A 17,481-nucleotide genomic window follows, 5' to 3' on the forward strand; every position below is an offset into this window, starting at 1 on the left:
CCTGCAAAGCGGCCTTGCCCTAGCGCCCCCGCCGGCAGACCGCTATGCCTTGCACGCCGCCCGCGGTCCCTTTAAGAAGCGCCACGCTTCCTTGTGCGCCTGCGCGGACCTCGCGGAGCCTCACGTCACTCGCTCTTCGCCCCCTCCCTTTTCCTGCCCCTTTGTCCCTTTTTCACCACTCACTCAAACATGACTGGAAAGCGCCTCGAGTGCCAATTGGCTAAGCTTTGCGCGGGCCGGGGGAGCAGAGAGCCGGACCAATCGGAGGCCCCGCGACCCACTCGATTTGACTTCGCCTTTAGATCGGCAAGCATGGCGGCCATTTAGCGGAAGAACTGGAGCGGCCTTTCAGCCAATTGGGGCCGCCAAAAAGCGACAGGGGCGGGACAGGGCCAGCACGCACCAGAGAACGGTTTCCGGCCTCGCGCGCCCCCATTTTTTTCCTTCTTCCTTTACCTCCCCTCCCCCCCCGCCTTCTCGTCGGCTCGCCTGAGGTGAGGAGGCCGCGGGAGGCTGGGCGGCGGCGGGGGCGGCGGGACCGGGCGGCCGTCGCGAAGCGCCTCTCCCGGCGGAGGGGGGGGAGGTCGAGGCGGCGAGGGCGAGCCCGGCCCTGCCTCGCTCCCTTCGGCCGGCTTCTGGGAAGCGCGACGGGGCCCGGAGGCTCCCCGGGGAGCGTGGGGACGGCGGCGTCGGGATGCTCTCGGCTCCGCCGGCCGCGATCGCGGAGCGCCCTGGGAATTGTAGTCCGCCGGAGGCCCCGGAGGGAGGGGGGAAGCGGCCCAACCACCTCTCCCTCTCTCTCCCGCAGGGAGCCGGCCCTCCGCCCCGGCCAAGCATGCAGGGCAGCAAGGGCTTCGCCATGGAGAAGCAGAATCACACCCCGCGGAAGCCGCCGCAGCACCACCAGACGCAGCAACAGGCCGCCCCCGCCAACGGGCAGCAGGTCAACAGCCAGAGTGAGTGGCCGCCGGCCGGCCGGCGTGGAGGGAGGGGATGGGGGAGCGGCCGAGCTGCGGGAAAAGAAAAAGCGTCGCCGGCAGCATCGGTGCACTCGAAGCGGGCTCTGCCCGGGGCTCCCTTCGCTCCCCACCGCGACAAGGAAGACGGACGTCAGATTGGGAATTGGTTTCTCCCAGGCCGAGTTTCGCTCCTCTTCCTTAACCCAGCCTAGATGGGCTAGACTGGCGGAATCGGGGCTCTTCTTGCCCGCTGCAAAAGGAAATCAAACTCTACCGTTTATTTAAAAAGAGGGGAGCTGCAAGTGATAATCACTGTTAAAACAGTTGCTTTCTCTGGCTCAGATGTCCCTTTGGTACTTTTTCCACATTTTAGGATTGGAATATAGACTCCTTAAAGCTTTCAGTAAACCTGGTGTTGGCCCTTCAGATTAATTATCCAGTCAAGTAATGTGTTAGCTAGTTTTTAAGCAATTTTGTTATTAAGACAGGGCCTTCCTTCAGGGGAGAGCTGAAAAACTTTCCCACCCGCATCCCCTTGTAAATACAAGGTAGCTGCTCCAGACCTGACCTTGCACTCTGCATTTGTAATCTAATGCATAAAATGAAGGTTGCAATGGGAATTATCCTTCTGGTTGCACGGAGAGTTTTGAGCGGCTCTTTCCTGTGTCTGTAAACTGGAGGTGCTGTTAATGTCCGGATTATGATATTCTGGAGTATGTTAATAGTCATCATTTGTTCCCTGGTTTTGTAGAATGAATTTATATCTCCTTCCCCTCAGATGAAGGCCTGACGATTGACTTGAAGAATTTCCGAAAACCTGGGGAAAAGACCTTTACCCAAAGGAGTCGCCTCTTTGTGGGAAACCTGCCACCTGATATCACCGAGGAGGAGATGAGAAAGATGTTTGAAAAATATGGAAAGGCCGGTGAAGTCTTCATTCACAAAGACAAAGGCTTTGGCTTCATCAGGCTGGTGAGTGGCCAGAGCCATTTCTTCTTGCGTGTTCCAGGGTTTGGGGTGAGCTAACCTGACTGAGTTTGAAGAGCATAACTGTTATTCTTTGAGCAGCATAATACCCACATGTCGTATTTTGGATACAAGCAAATTTCAGGCTGTTGGCCCTCCAGAAGGTATTTATCGCCTCTGTTGCTGTCATTGATCGCAACTGTACAAAAGAGAGCTGAAAACACTGGCAAATAGTCTTGGCAGTCTGGGTGCTTGGGTCTTTCCTGTGGGAGCGGTAGGGCTTTTTCTGCCGCTGGTTAAAGTGGAATCTTACACATTTAATTTATACCTTACTTTAATCCACCTAACAAGTGTTCTTTGGGCTACAATACAAATACTCTTGAGACCATCGCAATGCAGTTCTTCCCAGAAGCACTTTTCATTTACTCTGCCCACATGTCTGTTTTGCCCTCAGGAAACCCGGACCCTGGCTGAGATTGCAAAGGTGGAGCTGGACAACATGCCTCTGCGTGGGAAGCAGCTGCGTGTGCGCTTCGCTTGCCACAGTGCATCGCTGACTGTCAGGAACCTGCCACAGTTCGTGTCTAATGAGCTCCTGGAAGAGGCTTTTTCCATGTTTGGCCAAGTCGAGAGGGCTGTGGTCATTGTGGACGACAGAGGCCGGCCTTCCGGAAAAGGCATCGTGGAGTTTTCGGGAAAACCAGCTGCCAGAAAAGCCCTGGACAGATGCAGCGAGGGGTCCTTCCTGCTGACTACGTAAGCACAGGCAGGGACCCTCTGGGTCATTTGGGTGGGCTTGCAGCTAGAAGGCTGATCTTCTCTGTTTGTGTTCGCAGTCATAAATGGGGGGACTGTGCAACTTTGGTGGTCCCTGTTGGTGAATGATCTTTGCCTCCGGTGAGTAGGGCTGACAAAGCAGAGAGAATATGCACAGATACTCGTTTTTGAAAGATGTTGCGGCCTAGAAGTGTTGTATGTGTATGCTCAGATCAGCTACCTAGGAAGCTGATTCCTCCTTCCACACACTCGAGCATAGGAGGTGCTGCTTCTGAGATAAGTCACTGAGGAGCTGAAGAAAATGGTTGCCAGAGCAGAATCTTACTGGGTAACTTGGTGCTTCAATCGAAATAATTGACTTTTTGCTGGTTGCCCCGATGGCTTCAAGAAGCGCCAGTTGCTAACTCAAAGAAAGACCCTTCGTTCTGAAAAGGCAATTAAGGGAAAGTTTAATAGTAAAGGCTGTTGCTAACTTTCTGGTTTTAGCCCCTGAGGTTGGCCTGTTCTCAAACTTTTCCTCAAGGTTCCCTCGGCCTGTGACGGTGGAGCCCATGGACCAGTATGATGATGAGGAAGGTCTGCCGGAAAAGCTGGTCATCAAAAACCAGCAATATCACAAGTAGGTGCTGGGGAGTTTCCAAGTGGCACCTTTATGATGGAAGCAGCTGTTCTTAAAAAGCTGTTCCACCCAGCATGCTATCATGGAGGGACTTCCCTGTTGGCTAGACTTATGTTTGTCAAAGCAGATGTGAAAGTTGAATTATTGTCCTCTGCATCCACAGTGCAGTTGGGGTGCCAATGGTTGGTGATATTGGCAGGTTGGATGCTCTGGAGCTGCAGGCTCTGCTAATTCCACAGGTGCCAGCTGAGAGGGCCACTAGATTCTTCCGCTCAGCGTTTCCAGCCTTCTTCCCAGCCCATTGCCTTTCGCTCATGGATTTCAGTTCCTGAGTGAGTGGCTCTTTGCCTTCTGCCCCTGCAGGGAGCGTGAGCAGCCTCCCCGCTTTGCACAGCCCGGCTCCTTTGAGTATGAGTATGCCATGCGCTGGAAGGCCTTAATCGAGATGGAGAAGCAGCAGCAAGACCAAGTGGACCGCAACATTAAGGAGGCCCGGGAGAAGCTGGAGATGGAGATGGAGGCGGCTCGTCATGAGCATCAGGTCATGCTCATGCGTCAAGGTGGGTGCCGGAATTCATTGGTACTGACTGTGGGTGTCGCTTCTGGCAGCCCTGCCTGGATACCAAACTGTCCTGCTCCTTCTTCCAGATTTGATGAGGCGCCAGGAGGAGCTCAGGCGCATGGAGGAGCTGCACAACCAGGAGGTGCAGAAGCGCAAACAGCTGGAACTCAGGTGAGCAGCGGATTGACGAAGGCTGTTCCGGTACAGATCTCAGAATAAATGATAAAAGGTCAAAAACTGATTCACGAAGAGAGCTGAAAAACATTCATGCTTTAGCCAGGGAAACTTCCCACGGAGCCCTTGGCTCCAGTCTCCCAGCTAAGTGGTCTCTTGATTAATTGATGCCCCCCCCATGATCCTTGTGGGGGGCTTAGTGGATGCGGCCTGCAAAGCTGAGACGCGGCCGAGGGGCCTAATCCTTGGGGAGGCTGCTGAAGCAGGGAGACCAGTCCGGGCTTCTCTGGCAGGCAAGAAGAGGAGCGCCGGCGCCGGGAGGAGGAGATGAGGCGGCAGCAGGAGGAGATGATGAGGCGGCAGCAGGAGGGGTTCAAGGGAGGCTTCCCTGATGCGGTAAGGGGGGCTGATGGGCAGAAGCGGGAGGGAGATGGCAGCGGCACCTGACTCAGGGACATCTGGTCACCTTGGGCTTGTCTGTCTGTTTCAGAGAGAGCCTCCTGATATGCGAATGGGGCAGATGGGGATGGGAGGTAAGTGGTAGAGATGCCCAGACACACACATGGCCTAGAGAGACTGTTCTTTTGGCTCTGGGCACCGCTCAGGGTCTCTCTCTGCCTGTAGCTGAGCTGGGGCCGGGCTTGGGGAGATGGATCAGGGGTTGGTTGTGGTGGATTCTGAAGGGGCCGGCGGCTGAGCTGTGTCTCAGGAAGGGTCCCTGCTTTGCCTTTCAGGTGCAATAGGACTGAACAACAGGGGGGCCATGGGGGGCACTAGTGTCCCTGCAGGACCCCCGCCTGCGACTGGCCCTGGACCAATGATCCCTGATGGAGCCATGGGAATGGTGAGGTCAACCAAGCTCTCGTCCTTGGGGATGGGGGGAAGAGCCGAGATGGGATAGCATTATCATGAGTACTTGTACTTCTATTTAAATCAACATTTCTTAGCTATTGTGGGGAGGGGGGCTAGCTGCGGCAACATTCAAAGCAAGGTCCATTTGGTAGTTTTTATTTCTTAAGGACATTCACTGGCTTTGGGATCCTTGCCTTTTGTTTCGACATACTTAAGGAGGGCTGGCAGCATAAACATCCGAGGCTTGGAGGATGTAGGATCTCTTTCAGGAGCTGTGGTGGGTTCTAGGATCCCAGCTGGGTTTTCTGTCTTTTGAGATCCTTTGAAAACAGTGCTTCCCCTGGGCTTAGGCTTAAACCTGCCTCTGAGCCCCCTTGTGGGTCTTTGTAAAGCTGGAAAGAAATCCTCCCCCCCCCCCTTGGATCTCTGGGCCTCTGGTTGTTTTTGACCAAAATCTTTCCTTTCTCTCTGCACAAGACCCCTCCACCACCAGCCGATCGCTTCGGACAGAGCGGGGCCATGGAAGGCCTGGGCACCATGGGAGGAAGCACGCCGGGATTCAACCGGGGGGCTCCCGGGGGAGATTTTGGCCCTAACAAGCGTCGCCGGTACTAAGAGGAAAGGATGCAGTGCCTGGCTCTCCTCTCAAGAAGACCCCTAGCTCCTTCTTGAGCCTCAGGAGTTTGGCCAAGGCAAGAGGCATCTGGTCACGTTTCTAAACGGTGCAGCTGACACCAGGAGGGTTGCATTCCTGCAAGCACGCAATGTGAACATGGATCCCAAGAGGCTTCAGTAGCTGTGTAGTGTATGGGCCGAGCTAGGACCCCTGGCCCGTTTCCTTCCCATCCCCCAGTCCCTCGCCACAGGCTGTCCTTGGAGGCCACCAGCTCTCCCCCAGGCCTCAGAAATGCCCTTCCGAGCACTGGGGCAAGGCCTGTGGTTCTGTATGTGGCTACAGCCACAAATGGCAGATCATGTAGGGGGAGGGGGGAATAGTTTTTTAAACTTGTAGCTTTTTATTTTTTTCCTCTGGACCATTTTTTTCTTTCCTGTAGTTTTCTGGGGCAGCCGAGAGGGCTCGATAGTGGTGATGGTTCTGGGATGAATTATTCAGTGTTGTACCATTCTTTCTTTTTTATTGGTAGAAAAGTACAATCTATTGGACATAGTAAAACACAAAAGAGTTTCCTGTTAAAAAAACTCAGCTGAAACAATTGTTTGTATAACCCTAACTTTACCCGTCTTGTGTAGAAGTAAATGTGTGAACCTGAGCTGTAATCGTCTACTAACAGGTTGAGTTTGTCTCAAGATTGTTACAGGAATGCATTATTATTAAAAAGGGATTTTAAGACTTTTTCACCTTGTGTCCATCTGTGATGACTCCTGGGGTTCTGATTACCAGACGGAAAATCTGGGCAGGCTGTTCCTCCTGCCAAGGAGGGTCTCAGCCCCGGGACCCTCAGCCTCTTCCTGCTGCTGGGAAGGGGATCGGCCATTCCTTGAGCTGTGCACCTCTGAATTCCCAGGGTACCTTTGCCCAAGGGTTGGCTGGGAATTGCTGTTCTAACACATTTGGGAAAACACTTTAACGGACCAGCAGTCGTGTGAGCTAAGAGGTACAGGGACCAGGGAGGGTTCTACTTACCTTTACTACCGGTTCGCAATGGGGCTGTGCGCTAGTTTTGCTACCGGTCCTATAGAACCGGTGTGAACCGGGGGCAACCCACCACTGGCAGGGACTGAGCTGGGTAGCTCAGAGTCTCTTGCTTTCTTGGAAAATAGCCGTGCAGCCACTTGTCTGGAGCCCCTTAGAGCAGATGTCTGTGGAGCCCCCTAAAAACGGGGGGAACTGGAGGAAAGTGGGGGGTCAAGACATGGAAGAAGAGGCAAGCTCAGCCTTCCCCTCCTTGGACAAAGGATTGATGGGGTCTCCTGCCCTTTCAGGCGACCTCGTCGGCGGATTTTTTCTTCCTCTATGGGGCTGCTTCTCTTCCTGTTTGTCATTGGGATGATGGGGGGAGGGGGGGAAACAAGCGGCCCCACATCTGAGCAGGAGCGGCAGGGCAGCCGGAGGAGCTTCTGTTCTTGGCTGGCAGAGAGCAGAGGGGAGCCCGCCCCTCCCTCGTGATCGGGAGCAGTGGAGCAGCTGCTGCCCTTTTCTGGGCTGCCTCAGGCCCCCTTTGCGGCCCTCGCTACTAAAGATAGCTGAGCCTCCTGGTCTTGCAGCCGCCCGGCCGGAAAAGGCTCCCTCCCAGACTAGGCCATGGCCTTGCTGTGCTACAGGAAAGGCTGCGGGCAGAGCTTTGACCCCGAGGAGAACCACCAGGGTAGGTGGGCAGGGAGGGTGGCTGGACGGAGGAGGGCCTTGCCTGTGCGGATGCAGACCGTGGTGGTGGGGGGGGGTACACACACACGTGGAGGGCTCCCTTTCTCCTGACTTGTGCCTGCCAGGCAGTTCCACTGGTCCTGATGCTCTGAAAGGAGGAGGGGGTGAGAGGGAACAAATGCCCCCGTGGGGGCTCCGTAAGGGGAAGGAGCTGCAGCCTTGCTGACAACCTTGCCCAGTGGGTGGCACATTCTGGGGAGGGGCCACAGCAGGGCTCCCCTGTCTCTCTTTCCCCCCCCCCCCCCCGCGCCTGCCTTTGAGCTGGGAATTGATCAGGAGTAGCAGTCCTGGAGAAGAGGCCAGCCAAAGAACTTGTAGGTCTTTCCTCCCAAGAACAGTCTGGAAATGGACAGGATGGGGGAGGGGGGGCAAATGAAGCTGCTTGCTGGAAGAAAACCCTCCCTCCCTCCCTCTCTCAGATGCCTGCCTCCACCACCCGGGCTTCCCCATCTTCCATGATGCCTTGAAGGTGAGGAGTTAAAACTGCGCAAGGCAGGTGGTGTTTCCCTGCAGTCAGCCATGGGCAGAACTGCAGCAATGGGGCAGGGTGTGTGTGTGTCCAGGAGGACGAGGGCCATCGTACAGGTTGACGTCCCCACTGAGTGGAGGATCTGCTGCTTTCTCCCCCCTCCCGCCATGTCAAGACACCTGTTCTGTCCTTTTTGCTCCTGCCCTCCCCTCACCCACTCCCATGCAGGAAGGCAGTGTGTAGATAGGATAGCCAAACCTCTGGTGCCAGTGCTGTTTCCGCCCCCCCACCTCCCATCAGCAAGTGGGGGGGCAGCCTGGTTGCTCTTCGCAGCATGTTTGGGGTCTGCCAGGCTTGTAGGAGGGGGAGCTTACTCTTTGTTCTTCTAGGGCTGGTCTTGCTGCAAGAAACGGACGACCGACTTCTCTGAATTCCTCTCCATAAAGGTAGATGATGCTTAGGAACCATGGCGTGCCAGATGCCCGTCCTGTCAGCGCACCTGCCCTGGGCACTGATGGATGAGGGCTGGCACAGCTCTGACCCTCGTAGCTTTTGCTGCACAGGCCCAGTTGCCTTTTTCAGCCATTCTGTTTCCCCAAACATCACCACCGTACCTATCTGGGAAAGGTGTGGGGGGGGGGGTTTGGTGGGGAGGAAGGGATGGAGGGCGACCGCAGGGCACGGCAGGAGGGTCCCGTTGCCATCCAAACTCAGGGCTCAGCTACAGGTCCGCAGTTCAGTGTCTCCCTTGCAAACTGCATCCTCCACACAAGGAAAAGGCGTCCATTGTAAGGCTGGCAGACCAGACTGGCGCTTGACAAAACTAAGAACCGTTTCTCTCCAAAGGGCTGCACGAAAGGCTACCATAGCCACGAGAAGCCTCTGGAGCCAAAGGAGGCCTCAGCCCAGCCCAAGAACAAGCCGTGCACCGCAGACCTGGTTCCGGAGCCAAAGTCCGCTGAGGTGCTGCAGCGGGAGAGGCCCAGGTGAGGAGAGGCGTGATAAGGACGCTCCTGGAGATCACAAACCTGACGGTGCCTTGGGCTGGGAAGCAGCAGAGATTTCCCTTGTGTTTTACAGTTATACTTCCTCTGCATGAGGAGGTTCCATTTATCTGCTTCCCTTCCCAAACCCCATCAGTGAATTATGCACCATAAGCAGGAACAGGTCCGTGGGGCAGGGCCAGCAGAAGAACAGGAGTTACACCCCTTTTGGCCAAACTTAAAGTAAACTGGCTCCTCAGTGCCCGCATCCTGCCCTCTCTTTCGCCTCCAGCTCCGACGAGCCCAAGCAGCCGTTGCTGGTGAAGGTGTCCCAGGCACTGCAGCAAGTCCTAGAGAAGCTGGACATATCCACGGCCATGCAGCCTGCCCCGCACGGCTTACCCAGCCCTGGTGGGAAACACTGTGGGGCTTGCTGGGGGAACGAGGAAGCCAGAGTGAAGGGGGGCAGATGGGCTGTTAGTGGCCACTCTCTTCCCAGCTGACCGGGGATGTCACAGGTGGCCCCACTGTGCCTCTCGGTGGCCCTGGGAAGCTGTGGCGGGAGTCAGCTGAGAACACTGGAAGCTGCAGCCCTCCAAACCTGGCTTGGGGAAGGCCCCGAGCCTCTGGGCAGTCGGCAAAGGCTGTGGGGCAGGACAGGCTCCCTTGCAAGCAGATGTGCTTGACCCTGGGGGCAGCTGCAGTTCTGTGCTCCAGCAGATTTGCAAGGCTCCAAATTGCTCTTTCCTGGCTGTCTCTTAGGGGGCAGCTCAGAGACGAGCACCGGCACAACCTGCAAAAACGCCGGCTGCCAAGCGGTGAGTTGCCATTGGGCTGCTTGGCTTCTAACATCCCCTTGGACCCAATTAAGAGCCCAGCCTTGGCTGGTCGGGAAACAGCCTGCCTCCCCAGTGCTGGTCAAGAAGAGGGAGGGAAGGAAGTGCTGGGCCAAAAGAGCCGGATGCCCTTGGCAGCTCCAGGACGGCCTCTTCCTGCCTACTTTCGATCCTTCCTTTCTCCTGCCCACCTCCTCTTTCAGACTTTCCAGGGGGAGGAGAGCAAGACGGAGGCCTGCCTGTTCCACCCAGGGGTGCCCGTCTTCCATGAGGGGTAAGCATCCCGGGATCTGGGATGACCTTTCTCCCCAAAGTTTCTGCCTTCAGCTGTGATGCCCACGGTGGGGGATTGTCTGCCGTGGGACCCGGCCTCTTCCACAACCCCCTCCACGTTGGCCCGTCTGGGGCTGCTGACTCACACAAGCCAGGCCCCTCCAGTTGTGCTCCCCCCTCCCCAAGAGGTGCCTGTGACTCCCAGGGGGCACAAGAGGCAGATGAGGCTGCCTGCAGTTCTTAATCACTGTTGTCGAAGGGATGCTTCACCCGCTTCTTGTGAGCCATCTGGAACTGCTGGGGGGGAGGGGGGATTCCTATTCTAACGACCCAAAGAAATACCTGCCCAAGCTCTCTGCTTGTCCCCCCCCCCCGCCCCCCCCGGCTGGGATCCATCCAGCATGAAATACTGGAGCTGCTGCGGGATCAAAACGATGGATTTTGCCGCATTCCTGGAGCAGAAGGGCTGCAGCAGAGGGAAGCACACCTGGGTGACGAGGCAGGTGAGGGTCTTCTGCCCAACACCCGCCCTGTCTGTGGCTTCGTCTGCAGCCGGAGGGAAGTGGGAGGCCGCTCTGCCCGGACAGCAGGGGATTGGACCAGCCTTGCTGGTTGCGGCTACCTGTTGAGTATGGGCTTTAAAGGGGGAGGGGCATCTTACCACGGGAAACCCCTCCTGCAGTTTAGGAGGGAAATGGGCTGATGCTTCCCTGTCCCGTTTGGGGCCCCTGGGGAGGTTTTCTGCCTGCTGGGGATCCTGCAAGGCTGCTGTCCGGAAGGCCTGTCCTCTGAATTGGGGTTCCCTGCATAAGAGAGGGCAGGAATGTTGACCGGCTATTTTTCTATGGCCACCCAGGAGGATAAGAAGCTGGTCTCTTGTCGGCAGGACTGGCACCAAACCAGCAGCCAAGTGGTGGTCACCGTCTATGCCAGGACCCCCCTGCCCCAACTCAGCTCCATCAAGGCCAATCGCACAGGGGTAAGGAGGCAGGGCCGTTGGGGGGGAGGGCTGAGGCAGAGCTGCTTCTGTTGGCGCTGCGACCAACCCCCCCCCCCCTTGCAGGACAGGGCAGAGGTCCTGCGGCAGGACCTGGGGCTGAGGAGGCTTCCTCTTGTTTTGCAGCTGGACATCCGGGTAGCCTTTGAGGGGGAGAAGTTCTTCCAGGCCCAGCTGGATCTCTGGGGGGTATGTCTGGTCGCATGGCTGGTTCTTTTCTTTTGAGACCCTCCCCCCCCCCCCCTCCGGACTCCAAATGGTGTCTTCCTTCCATCGCTACCCATGAAAAAGGCTGGGAAGTGGGGAGAGAGCCCCCATTTGTGAGGCTCCAGGCCACCTTCCCGCCCTCATAGTGCCAGGACAGTCACTTCAGGCATCGGGGGGGGGGGGGGACTGATCTTCCTGCTGGCCCTCTCCTTCCAGGTCATCAACGTGGAGAAGAGCTTCGCCAGCCTGTTGCCTTCCAAGGTGGAAATCGCCCTGAAGAAAGCGAGCCCTGTTGCCTGGGCTAGGCTGGAGCAGCCACAGAGCCAAGCCGAGGCCCTTCAGCCACCACCCCGGGAGGAGGCTACCCCAGGCAGCTCCCCGGAAGGCCCCCTGGAGGAGTCAGACGACAGCCTGGACTGGTCTGAGGACGAGGACTGAGGGGGCAGCTGAGCCAGGCAGAGGAGCAGGAGGAGGCCGGGCTGGCTCTGGGACTGCAGGAGGGCAACATCACCTCGGAGAGTTTCACCCCTGCAGGAGGGCCCTCTCTTGTCCTGAAATAAAAGCAACTTCTTTCAATGGGAGGAAGTCAGAGTCCTCCAGTGAGCATGCCCACGAGTGGCGTGTGTGTGTGTGTGTGTGTGAGCGCGCGCGCGCAAGGAGGTGGATGCTGTGCAGACCTTCCCTCCTGTCTTTGCAAGAGCCTTGTGCAGCCATGCCCTTGATCTTTCCCAGTACAAACTGGTGATGACTGGGACCACAGCCAGCCATGAGCTGCCCTGCCGTGTGCTAGCCCTCCTCCAAGCCCAGCCACTAAAGCTGCTGGTCTCCATGTGTGAAGCAGCCAGGTAGGAAGGGAACGCTTCCTCCTCCTCTGGGCATCCAGGTATGCCAAGCAAGGTCTTCAAGGCCACAGACCATGAGACCGGCATTAACCCAACAAACCAGAATAATTCCGGTGGCTGCTTTTCAGACAAACACATCTTCTGAAAAGGCAGAAGCACCCTGAAAGACGGATGCCCTTCTCTCCAAGCGGGGAAGGCAGAGGCTCAGCTGGAAATCAGCAAAGTTCCTCCTCTTTGCAGGAAACGATCGCCCGCTGCTTGGGTACCGCTTGGGTTGCTTAGAAACCCAGCCTCAGAGACTGCCACCATCTCCTCGGGCAACAGGGCCAGGGTTTCTGCTACTTTCCAGGCTCCCGTGCAGACGCCCTCTGGGTGGTTTAGCCAGGGAGAGCTCCTTGGGCAAGGATGGCCCCGTTTGTCCCTGCTGCAAGGCAACACAAAGCCTGCCTGCAACGCTGCTTTGCTTGCAGGAGGGCGAGGAGGGTGGGCAGGGCAAATGCAGCCTCCCGCGAAAGTCATTTTCTTGGCAAGGTCTATTGGAATGTAAGCCGGCCTTTGGGGCTTTAGCTGTCCCCCTGGGGGGCTCCTTTCGCTTTAACCCACGGACGGGCCCCCGCCCCCCTGCCCAGGGCAGCCTCGCTTAACAGAGACAAGGGGAGGGGGCGCCCGTCCGGTCCCCTGGGAGGCCGGAGATATCCTTCAATCCGCCGACGCCCCACATTCAGAGCCGGGCGACTTTTCTCTCCTGCCAGAGGCCAATGCAGCAGCAGCAGCAGCAGCAGCATCACCTGGACGCAGAGCGAGGGAGTCGCAGGGAGGCTTGCACGGGGCCACCCTAGCATCAACGCCAAGCCTTCGGCAGCGGACAGCTACCGCGGCCACCTGCAGGCGGGGCGCGCGAGCCCAGGCAGCTTCGCGGCCACCGTAGGAGGAACTACGCTTCCCAGCAGGCCCGGACGGGGCGGGGCGTGAGGCCGCATGCGCAGTGCGTGGGCCGGGCGCGGGGGGCGCGGTTTCCCACAGCCGCTTCCAGCTCGACTTTGGCCGGCGGCGGCTGCGCGGGGAGCGCCCGGAAGGCAGCGGAGGGAGGCGCGCGCGGCACGGAGGTAAACCCGGCCGGGATCCCGCTCGCTCGGCCCGGCCCGGCCAGGCCAGGCCCTCCGCCAGCAGCCGCCTCTTCCGGGCCCGCGGCGGCGTTCAGGGAGGGCGCGGCTTGGCCTCGGGGTCGCCTGGGACGAAGGGCCCCCGCCCAGCCCGCCCCACAAGCCCCATGGTCCGCGGAGGCGGCCTCGGCCCGGGCAAGCCGCTCGCGTTTCGGCCAGGTCGGGCGCGGGAAGAGGGGCCCGGCGCGGCTCCCTCCTTCCCTTCCCCTCCCCTCCCCGGGCTGCGAGGCTCTGGCACCCGGGCCCGTTCCCGAGGGGCTGCTCGGCGGAGCGCCTGCCGTTGTGCGGATGGCCAAGCGAAGGAGGGGGCCCCCCGGGGACCTCGGACGGCCTCGGAGCCTCCTTCGCCTGGGAGCAGCTGTGCGAAAGCCCCGCCCGGCCTCTGGCTTAGGAGGGCCCTCGGCCCCCGCGCCCTCTTCCCCCAACCACGGCGAGCAGGACGGCGGCGGCCCTTCCTCCGTCCCTTGAGGGGATTTGGGGGGAAGGCTGAGCGTTTTTGCCTCCCTGCCCGCTGGGCCGCCCGGCTCTTTGGGATCTTCTAGGCTGGTTTTGTGCCTGGCAAGAAACTGCGATGGAGAAGTTAAGTAGCGCCTCCTGAAGAAAAGCCTGGCAAGCCCTCGCTTGTTTGAGCTGCTTTGGCAACCCCCACTTGGAAGTGGCAAATGGTCGGATTCGGCTGCCTGCTTGGAAGGCGTTGGGAATTGGCTCAAAGCCGCCTCCTTCCTGCCTCCTTTCAGGGACTTCCCCTCGTTCCTACTTTGAAAAGCCTTCGGAGCAGCCTGGTCCGCTTTCTTTCTGAACTTCGCCCATGGCCACAGCAAGGGGGAGAGGAGAGAGGAAGGAGAGGGAGAGAGGGAGGGAGGGAAAGAAGAAAGGGAAAAGGAGAGGAAGAAAGAGTGGGGAGACAAGTAGGAGAGAAGGTTAGAAGGGAGGTGTGGGGGAAAGGAAGGGGAAGGAGAGAAGGAGGAAAGAAGAAAGAAGAGTAGATGGATTTATTAGCAGAAGGCTTCTGGGGTAGCGCCAAACAGGAGGTGCTTCCACCATCCATGCTCCAAAGCTTTTCTTGCCTCCGGCTGTTGGAATTGATCCTGGATCTTGTGGGGCGGCAAACTTTTGAAGACCATAAAGTGGAAAGCTTTGGAGATTAGTTGTCTCTGTGCCTCTTGGAAGAAACCTGCCATGCTTCTCTCTAGAGGCCCCGGATTCTTTCTGGCAGGGCGGGGAGAGAGATTCTTCTCTCCTGTGTTCCTGCAAATGTAAGCTTTCTGATGGTGAGGCTGTTCATGGGAAACGGGTGAAGCCGCTCGTTTCTCCTGCCCCACGGCAAGCAAGCTGTCCAGCGCCAGTGACTCTTTCTGGCCGCCTGCATTTTAAAGTCTGCAGGTGGTTCTTGATTCAGAAAAGATTGCCTTCCCTCTAATTCAGCAGCCCCCAACCTTTTGGGCACCAGGGACCGGTTCTGCGGAGAGAGGCTTTTCCGTGGACCGGAGGGAGCCTGGTTTCCCCTGGTGCCTGCATCCCACAGATGGGGCTTCGTTTGTTTGCATGGCCCAGTTTCTGGCGTGTTGCAGACCGGGGGTTGGGGACCCCTGCTCTAATTCGTATCTCTGTTTGCAGAGGACTCTTGCAAGCCAAAGAATGCAGACAATAAAGTGTGTGGTGGTCGGAGACGGTGCCGTGGGGAAGACCTGCTTGCTCATCAGCTACACCACTAATGCCTTCCCGGAGGAATACATCCCCACAGTCTTTGATAACTACAGTGCTCAGATGACGGTGGACGGGAGGATGGTCAGCCTTAACCTCTGGGACACGGCCGGACAAGAGGAGTACGACCGTCTGCGTACCCTCTCCTATCCACAGACCAACGTCTTCGTGATTTGCTTTTCTATTGGCAGCCCCTCCTCCTACGCCAACGTGCGACACAAATGGCACCCTGAGGTCTCCCACCACTGTCCCAATGTGCCGATCCTTCTGGTGGGCACCAAAAAGGACTTGCGGAGTAATGTAGAGGCCGTGAAAAAGCTGAAGGAGCAAAGCCTGGGCCCTACCACCCCCCAGCAGGGCACTTCGCTAGCCAAACAAATTGGGGCAGTCAAATACTTGGAGTGTTCAGCATTGAACCAGGAAGGGGTAAGGGAAGTATTTGCAGAAGCCGTGCGTGCCGTTCTCTATCCAGTGACAAAGAAGAACTCCAAGAAGTGCCTGCTGTTGTAGTCGGCAAGAAGAGGGCAGCACAGACTGAAAGGCGTGGGGTGTTTGCGGTCCATCTCCTTAACTAATGGCCTCTTGCACTAATGGCTTTAAAGAGAACTTCCTTCAGTAAGTCCTCCTGCAGTCCAGCTGCCACTTTGAGCCAACGGAAATGAACGTATTGGCTCTAGCCTTAAGGATCAGCCTCCGTGTGTTAACTCTCCTCCGTGTGTTAACTCTCCCATCTCTTCCGTGGAGGAGTCTAAAGCCAGGGAATGCCTTCAAAGCCCAGGGTTTCTCTGCTCAACAGAGAGTGTCTTTCGGAAGGAGGCATTGATCAGCTTTGCTTTCACATCAGTGTTGCTTCCTCTCCCGTCGCATGTAGGGCAGGACTGTGCCTTTCCAGTAGCAGAATCAGTCTGTCACAGTTTTCAAAAGCACCAAACAATTTTTAACAGCTCTCCATTATTGCTGGCAGGCATGCCATCAGGCCTTGCAAACAGAGGGATGATCAACCTCTGGAGGGTCTTTATGACATCACAAGCAGGCTAGGTTCTTTGTGGAACAGCTCTGGTATCTGACATTAGTTATTTGGCTTTCAAGGTTTGGAAAGCTGAACTATAAAAAAATCTGTTTCCACATTGCACCCTTCCCTCGTTATACACTTATATACACACACAGCAGGCCTAGATTAATTGTGCTGGCTGACATCAGGCACTCTGATGGTTTTTCTGCACTGGCATTTTTCTTGGCTTAAATGCCACAATTACCCTTCAGCCTTGTGACTGAGTCTTGGGGTAAGAAATTGCCTGCTATGCAGGATAAGGTCTTGGCCATCAAACCTTTTAAAAGCTGTGCTGCTTCAAAACAGCCCTTTTTGTGTGCCTTCTGTTCCCCTTTTTCCCTTGCAGATAAAACTCAATAACTACTTTTAAACATTCAGGCGTGAGTGCTATTAAACTGATGCACTGATTTAGTAGAAGCTTAAATCTTTCTATGCCATTGGTCCCCATAGAGATGCATATGAGTCTAACATTGCCTGAAATACTAACTTTGCCTTCTTTAGAATGAATTATGCAACTTTTCCTTTAGAAACACAAATTTCTATTTAGCATCATGCAATTTGTTGTTGTTTTTTTTGCAACAGTAAGAAACTTGATTATATCCATCGTTGGGCATCTTCAGCTGATTATGGAAAACCTGATGCTTGACAGCATCTCTTTCTGGATAAAACGCTTTGAGCAGCCTTTCCTTAGGAAGAATGCTGAGATATAATGCTCTGCTCCCATCCCCTCTTCCAAATAATTATGTTCTGTATTCTGCCTGCGATCCTGATCTGCACTGGTGACCAGGACATTTTGCCTGAATGTGGAATGGTGATACTTGGGAGCTGTCCTCTTTGCACGGATGCTGACGTCACAGCGAGATTGGTGACTTAGCCCAAGAGCAAATCCAGTGTAGTTCTCATCCTTGGCACGCAAATCTCACTCGACTGCTGTAATGTTGGCCATGCTGCGGTCTCCTTTTTCCCTTTGCCCCAGCTGAGATTCTGGGCCAGAACTTTTGCCCTACATCTGACCATCCTCAGGGTATTTAGCGATAACTGTTTCCAACCAGGTTGTGATGTTAACAAGAGCTTGGTCTCCCTGGCACTGCCAAATGTCTTCTGAATGCCTTCCTGGTGTTCCAAGCTTCCCCCCGCCTGAGCCTGATGATGTGGGACCAGATTCTCCCTGGGGAAAGAGGCTTCTCCAGGCGGAGATGGGCTGGTTCGAATGACGGTTGAGGTTCAGGGAGTGGACAGCCTCATTGTGTGGTACTTCCAACATACACTGGCAACTGATTTTATGGTTTAAAGTACATTTTTACGGCAACTAACAGAGTTATTTTTAAATTATGCTGAATGAAATTGTAATAAAGCAGTTTCTTGAGTCTTTTGCTGTTCTTTATTATGGGAGGAGGTGGAACAAGGAGGAGGGCTCTTTCACACAATCCTTCTGAAGCCCTGGGCTCTGGCTGGACCCCCAACCATGGTTCTCAGCTTCTGGGTTCCGCAGCCATGCTGGAAGGGAGGGGAGGGACTGGAGGGATCACGTCACCAAAAAAGCCAAAGCTTTTGTCCTAGTGGAGGACAAGTCCTAGGGAGCTCAACCAATCTCATTGAACATAAGTTTTGCACTGTCAGTAAAGATTTGAAATTTAGGCTGCATTAACAGATAGAATCAA

The 17,481-nt window shown here is 56.2% G+C and overlaps 3 protein-coding genes across 4 annotated transcripts; all 3 read left to right on the forward strand.

Annotated features, from left to right (window-relative positions):
• The first annotated feature begins 390 nt into the window (after positions 1 to 390).
• NONO (non-POU domain containing octamer binding) lies at positions 391 to 6,266 on the forward strand. The gene is made up of 11 exons (XM_070951834.1): positions 391 to 494; positions 809 to 956; positions 1,738 to 1,931; positions 2,380 to 2,681; positions 3,226 to 3,321; positions 3,685 to 3,881; positions 3,970 to 4,054; positions 4,351 to 4,453; positions 4,548 to 4,590; positions 4,792 to 4,901; positions 5,387 to 6,266. The coding sequence occupies exons 2-11, from the start codon at positions 836 to 838 to the stop codon at positions 5,522 to 5,524; spliced, it is 1,389 nt and encodes a 462-aa protein (XP_070807935.1). The 5' UTR covers positions 391 to 494; positions 809 to 835; the 3' UTR covers positions 5,525 to 6,266.
• A 763-nt stretch (positions 6,267 to 7,029) lies between these two features.
• On the forward strand, positions 7,030 to 11,628 carry ITGB1BP2 (integrin subunit beta 1 binding protein 2). The gene is made up of 11 exons (XM_070951760.1): positions 7,030 to 7,236; positions 7,715 to 7,764; positions 8,154 to 8,210; positions 8,611 to 8,750; positions 9,040 to 9,158; positions 9,510 to 9,565; positions 9,787 to 9,857; positions 10,257 to 10,359; positions 10,713 to 10,835; positions 10,980 to 11,042; positions 11,277 to 11,628. The coding sequence occupies exons 1-11, from the start codon at positions 7,173 to 7,175 to the stop codon at positions 11,496 to 11,498; spliced, it is 1,068 nt and encodes a 355-aa protein (XP_070807861.1). The 5' UTR covers positions 7,030 to 7,172; the 3' UTR covers positions 11,499 to 11,628.
• Positions 11,629 to 12,955: 1,327 nt separating this feature from the next.
• On the forward strand, positions 12,956 to 17,189 carry LOC139322594 (rho-related GTP-binding protein RhoG-like). Of its 2 annotated transcripts, none has more exons than XM_070951737.1 (2): positions 12,956 to 13,008; positions 14,683 to 17,189. In XM_070951737.1, the coding sequence occupies exon 2, from the start codon at positions 14,704 to 14,706 to the stop codon at positions 15,277 to 15,279; it is 576 nt and encodes a 191-aa protein (XP_070807838.1). In that variant the 5' UTR covers positions 12,956 to 13,008; positions 14,683 to 14,703; the 3' UTR covers positions 15,280 to 17,189. The 2 variants fall into 2 exon arrangements, 1 of the variants encoding a protein (XP_070807838.1); XR_011600861.1 differs by lacking the exon at positions 12,956 to 13,008 and having other exon boundaries at positions 14,528 to 15,384; positions 16,403 to 17,189.
• The last annotated feature ends 292 nt before the right edge of the window (positions 17,190 to 17,481 follow it).

The sequence above is a fragment of the Pituophis catenifer genome, unplaced genomic scaffold (genome assembly GCF_029215685.1).
Source record: "Pituophis catenifer annectens isolate HBS135680 unplaced genomic scaffold, rPitCat1.0.hap2 SCAF_11, whole genome shotgun sequence".
NCBI lineage: Eukaryota > Metazoa > Chordata > Lepidosauria > Squamata > Colubridae > Pituophis > Pituophis catenifer.

Coding starts and splice junctions, on each gene's coding strand:
- NONO (XM_070951834.1), top strand. CDS start 836: ATGCAGGGCAGCAAGGGCTTCGCCATGGAGAAGCAGAATCACACCCCG. Junction 1,932..2,379: donor GCTTTGGCTTCATCAGGCTG/GTGAGTGGCCAG, acceptor TTTTGCCCTCAG/GAAACCCGGACCCTGGCTGA. Junction 4,454..4,547: donor AGGGAGGCTTCCCTGATGCG/GTAAGGGGGGCT, acceptor TGTCTGTTTCAG/AGAGAGCCTCCTGATATGCG.
- ITGB1BP2 (XM_070951760.1), top strand. CDS start 7,173: ATGGCCTTGCTGTGCTACAGGAAAGGCTGCGGGCAGAGCTTTGACCCC. Junction 8,211..8,610: donor CTGAATTCCTCTCCATAAAG/GTAGATGATGCT, acceptor TTCTCTCCAAAG/GGCTGCACGAAAGGCTACCA. Junction 8,751..9,039: donor CTGCAGCGGGAGAGGCCCAG/GTGAGGAGAGGC, acceptor TTTCGCCTCCAG/CTCCGACGAGCCCAAGCAGC.
- LOC139322594 (XM_070951737.1), top strand. CDS start 14,704: ATGCAGACAATAAAGTGTGTGGTGGTCGGAGACGGTGCCGTGGGGAAG.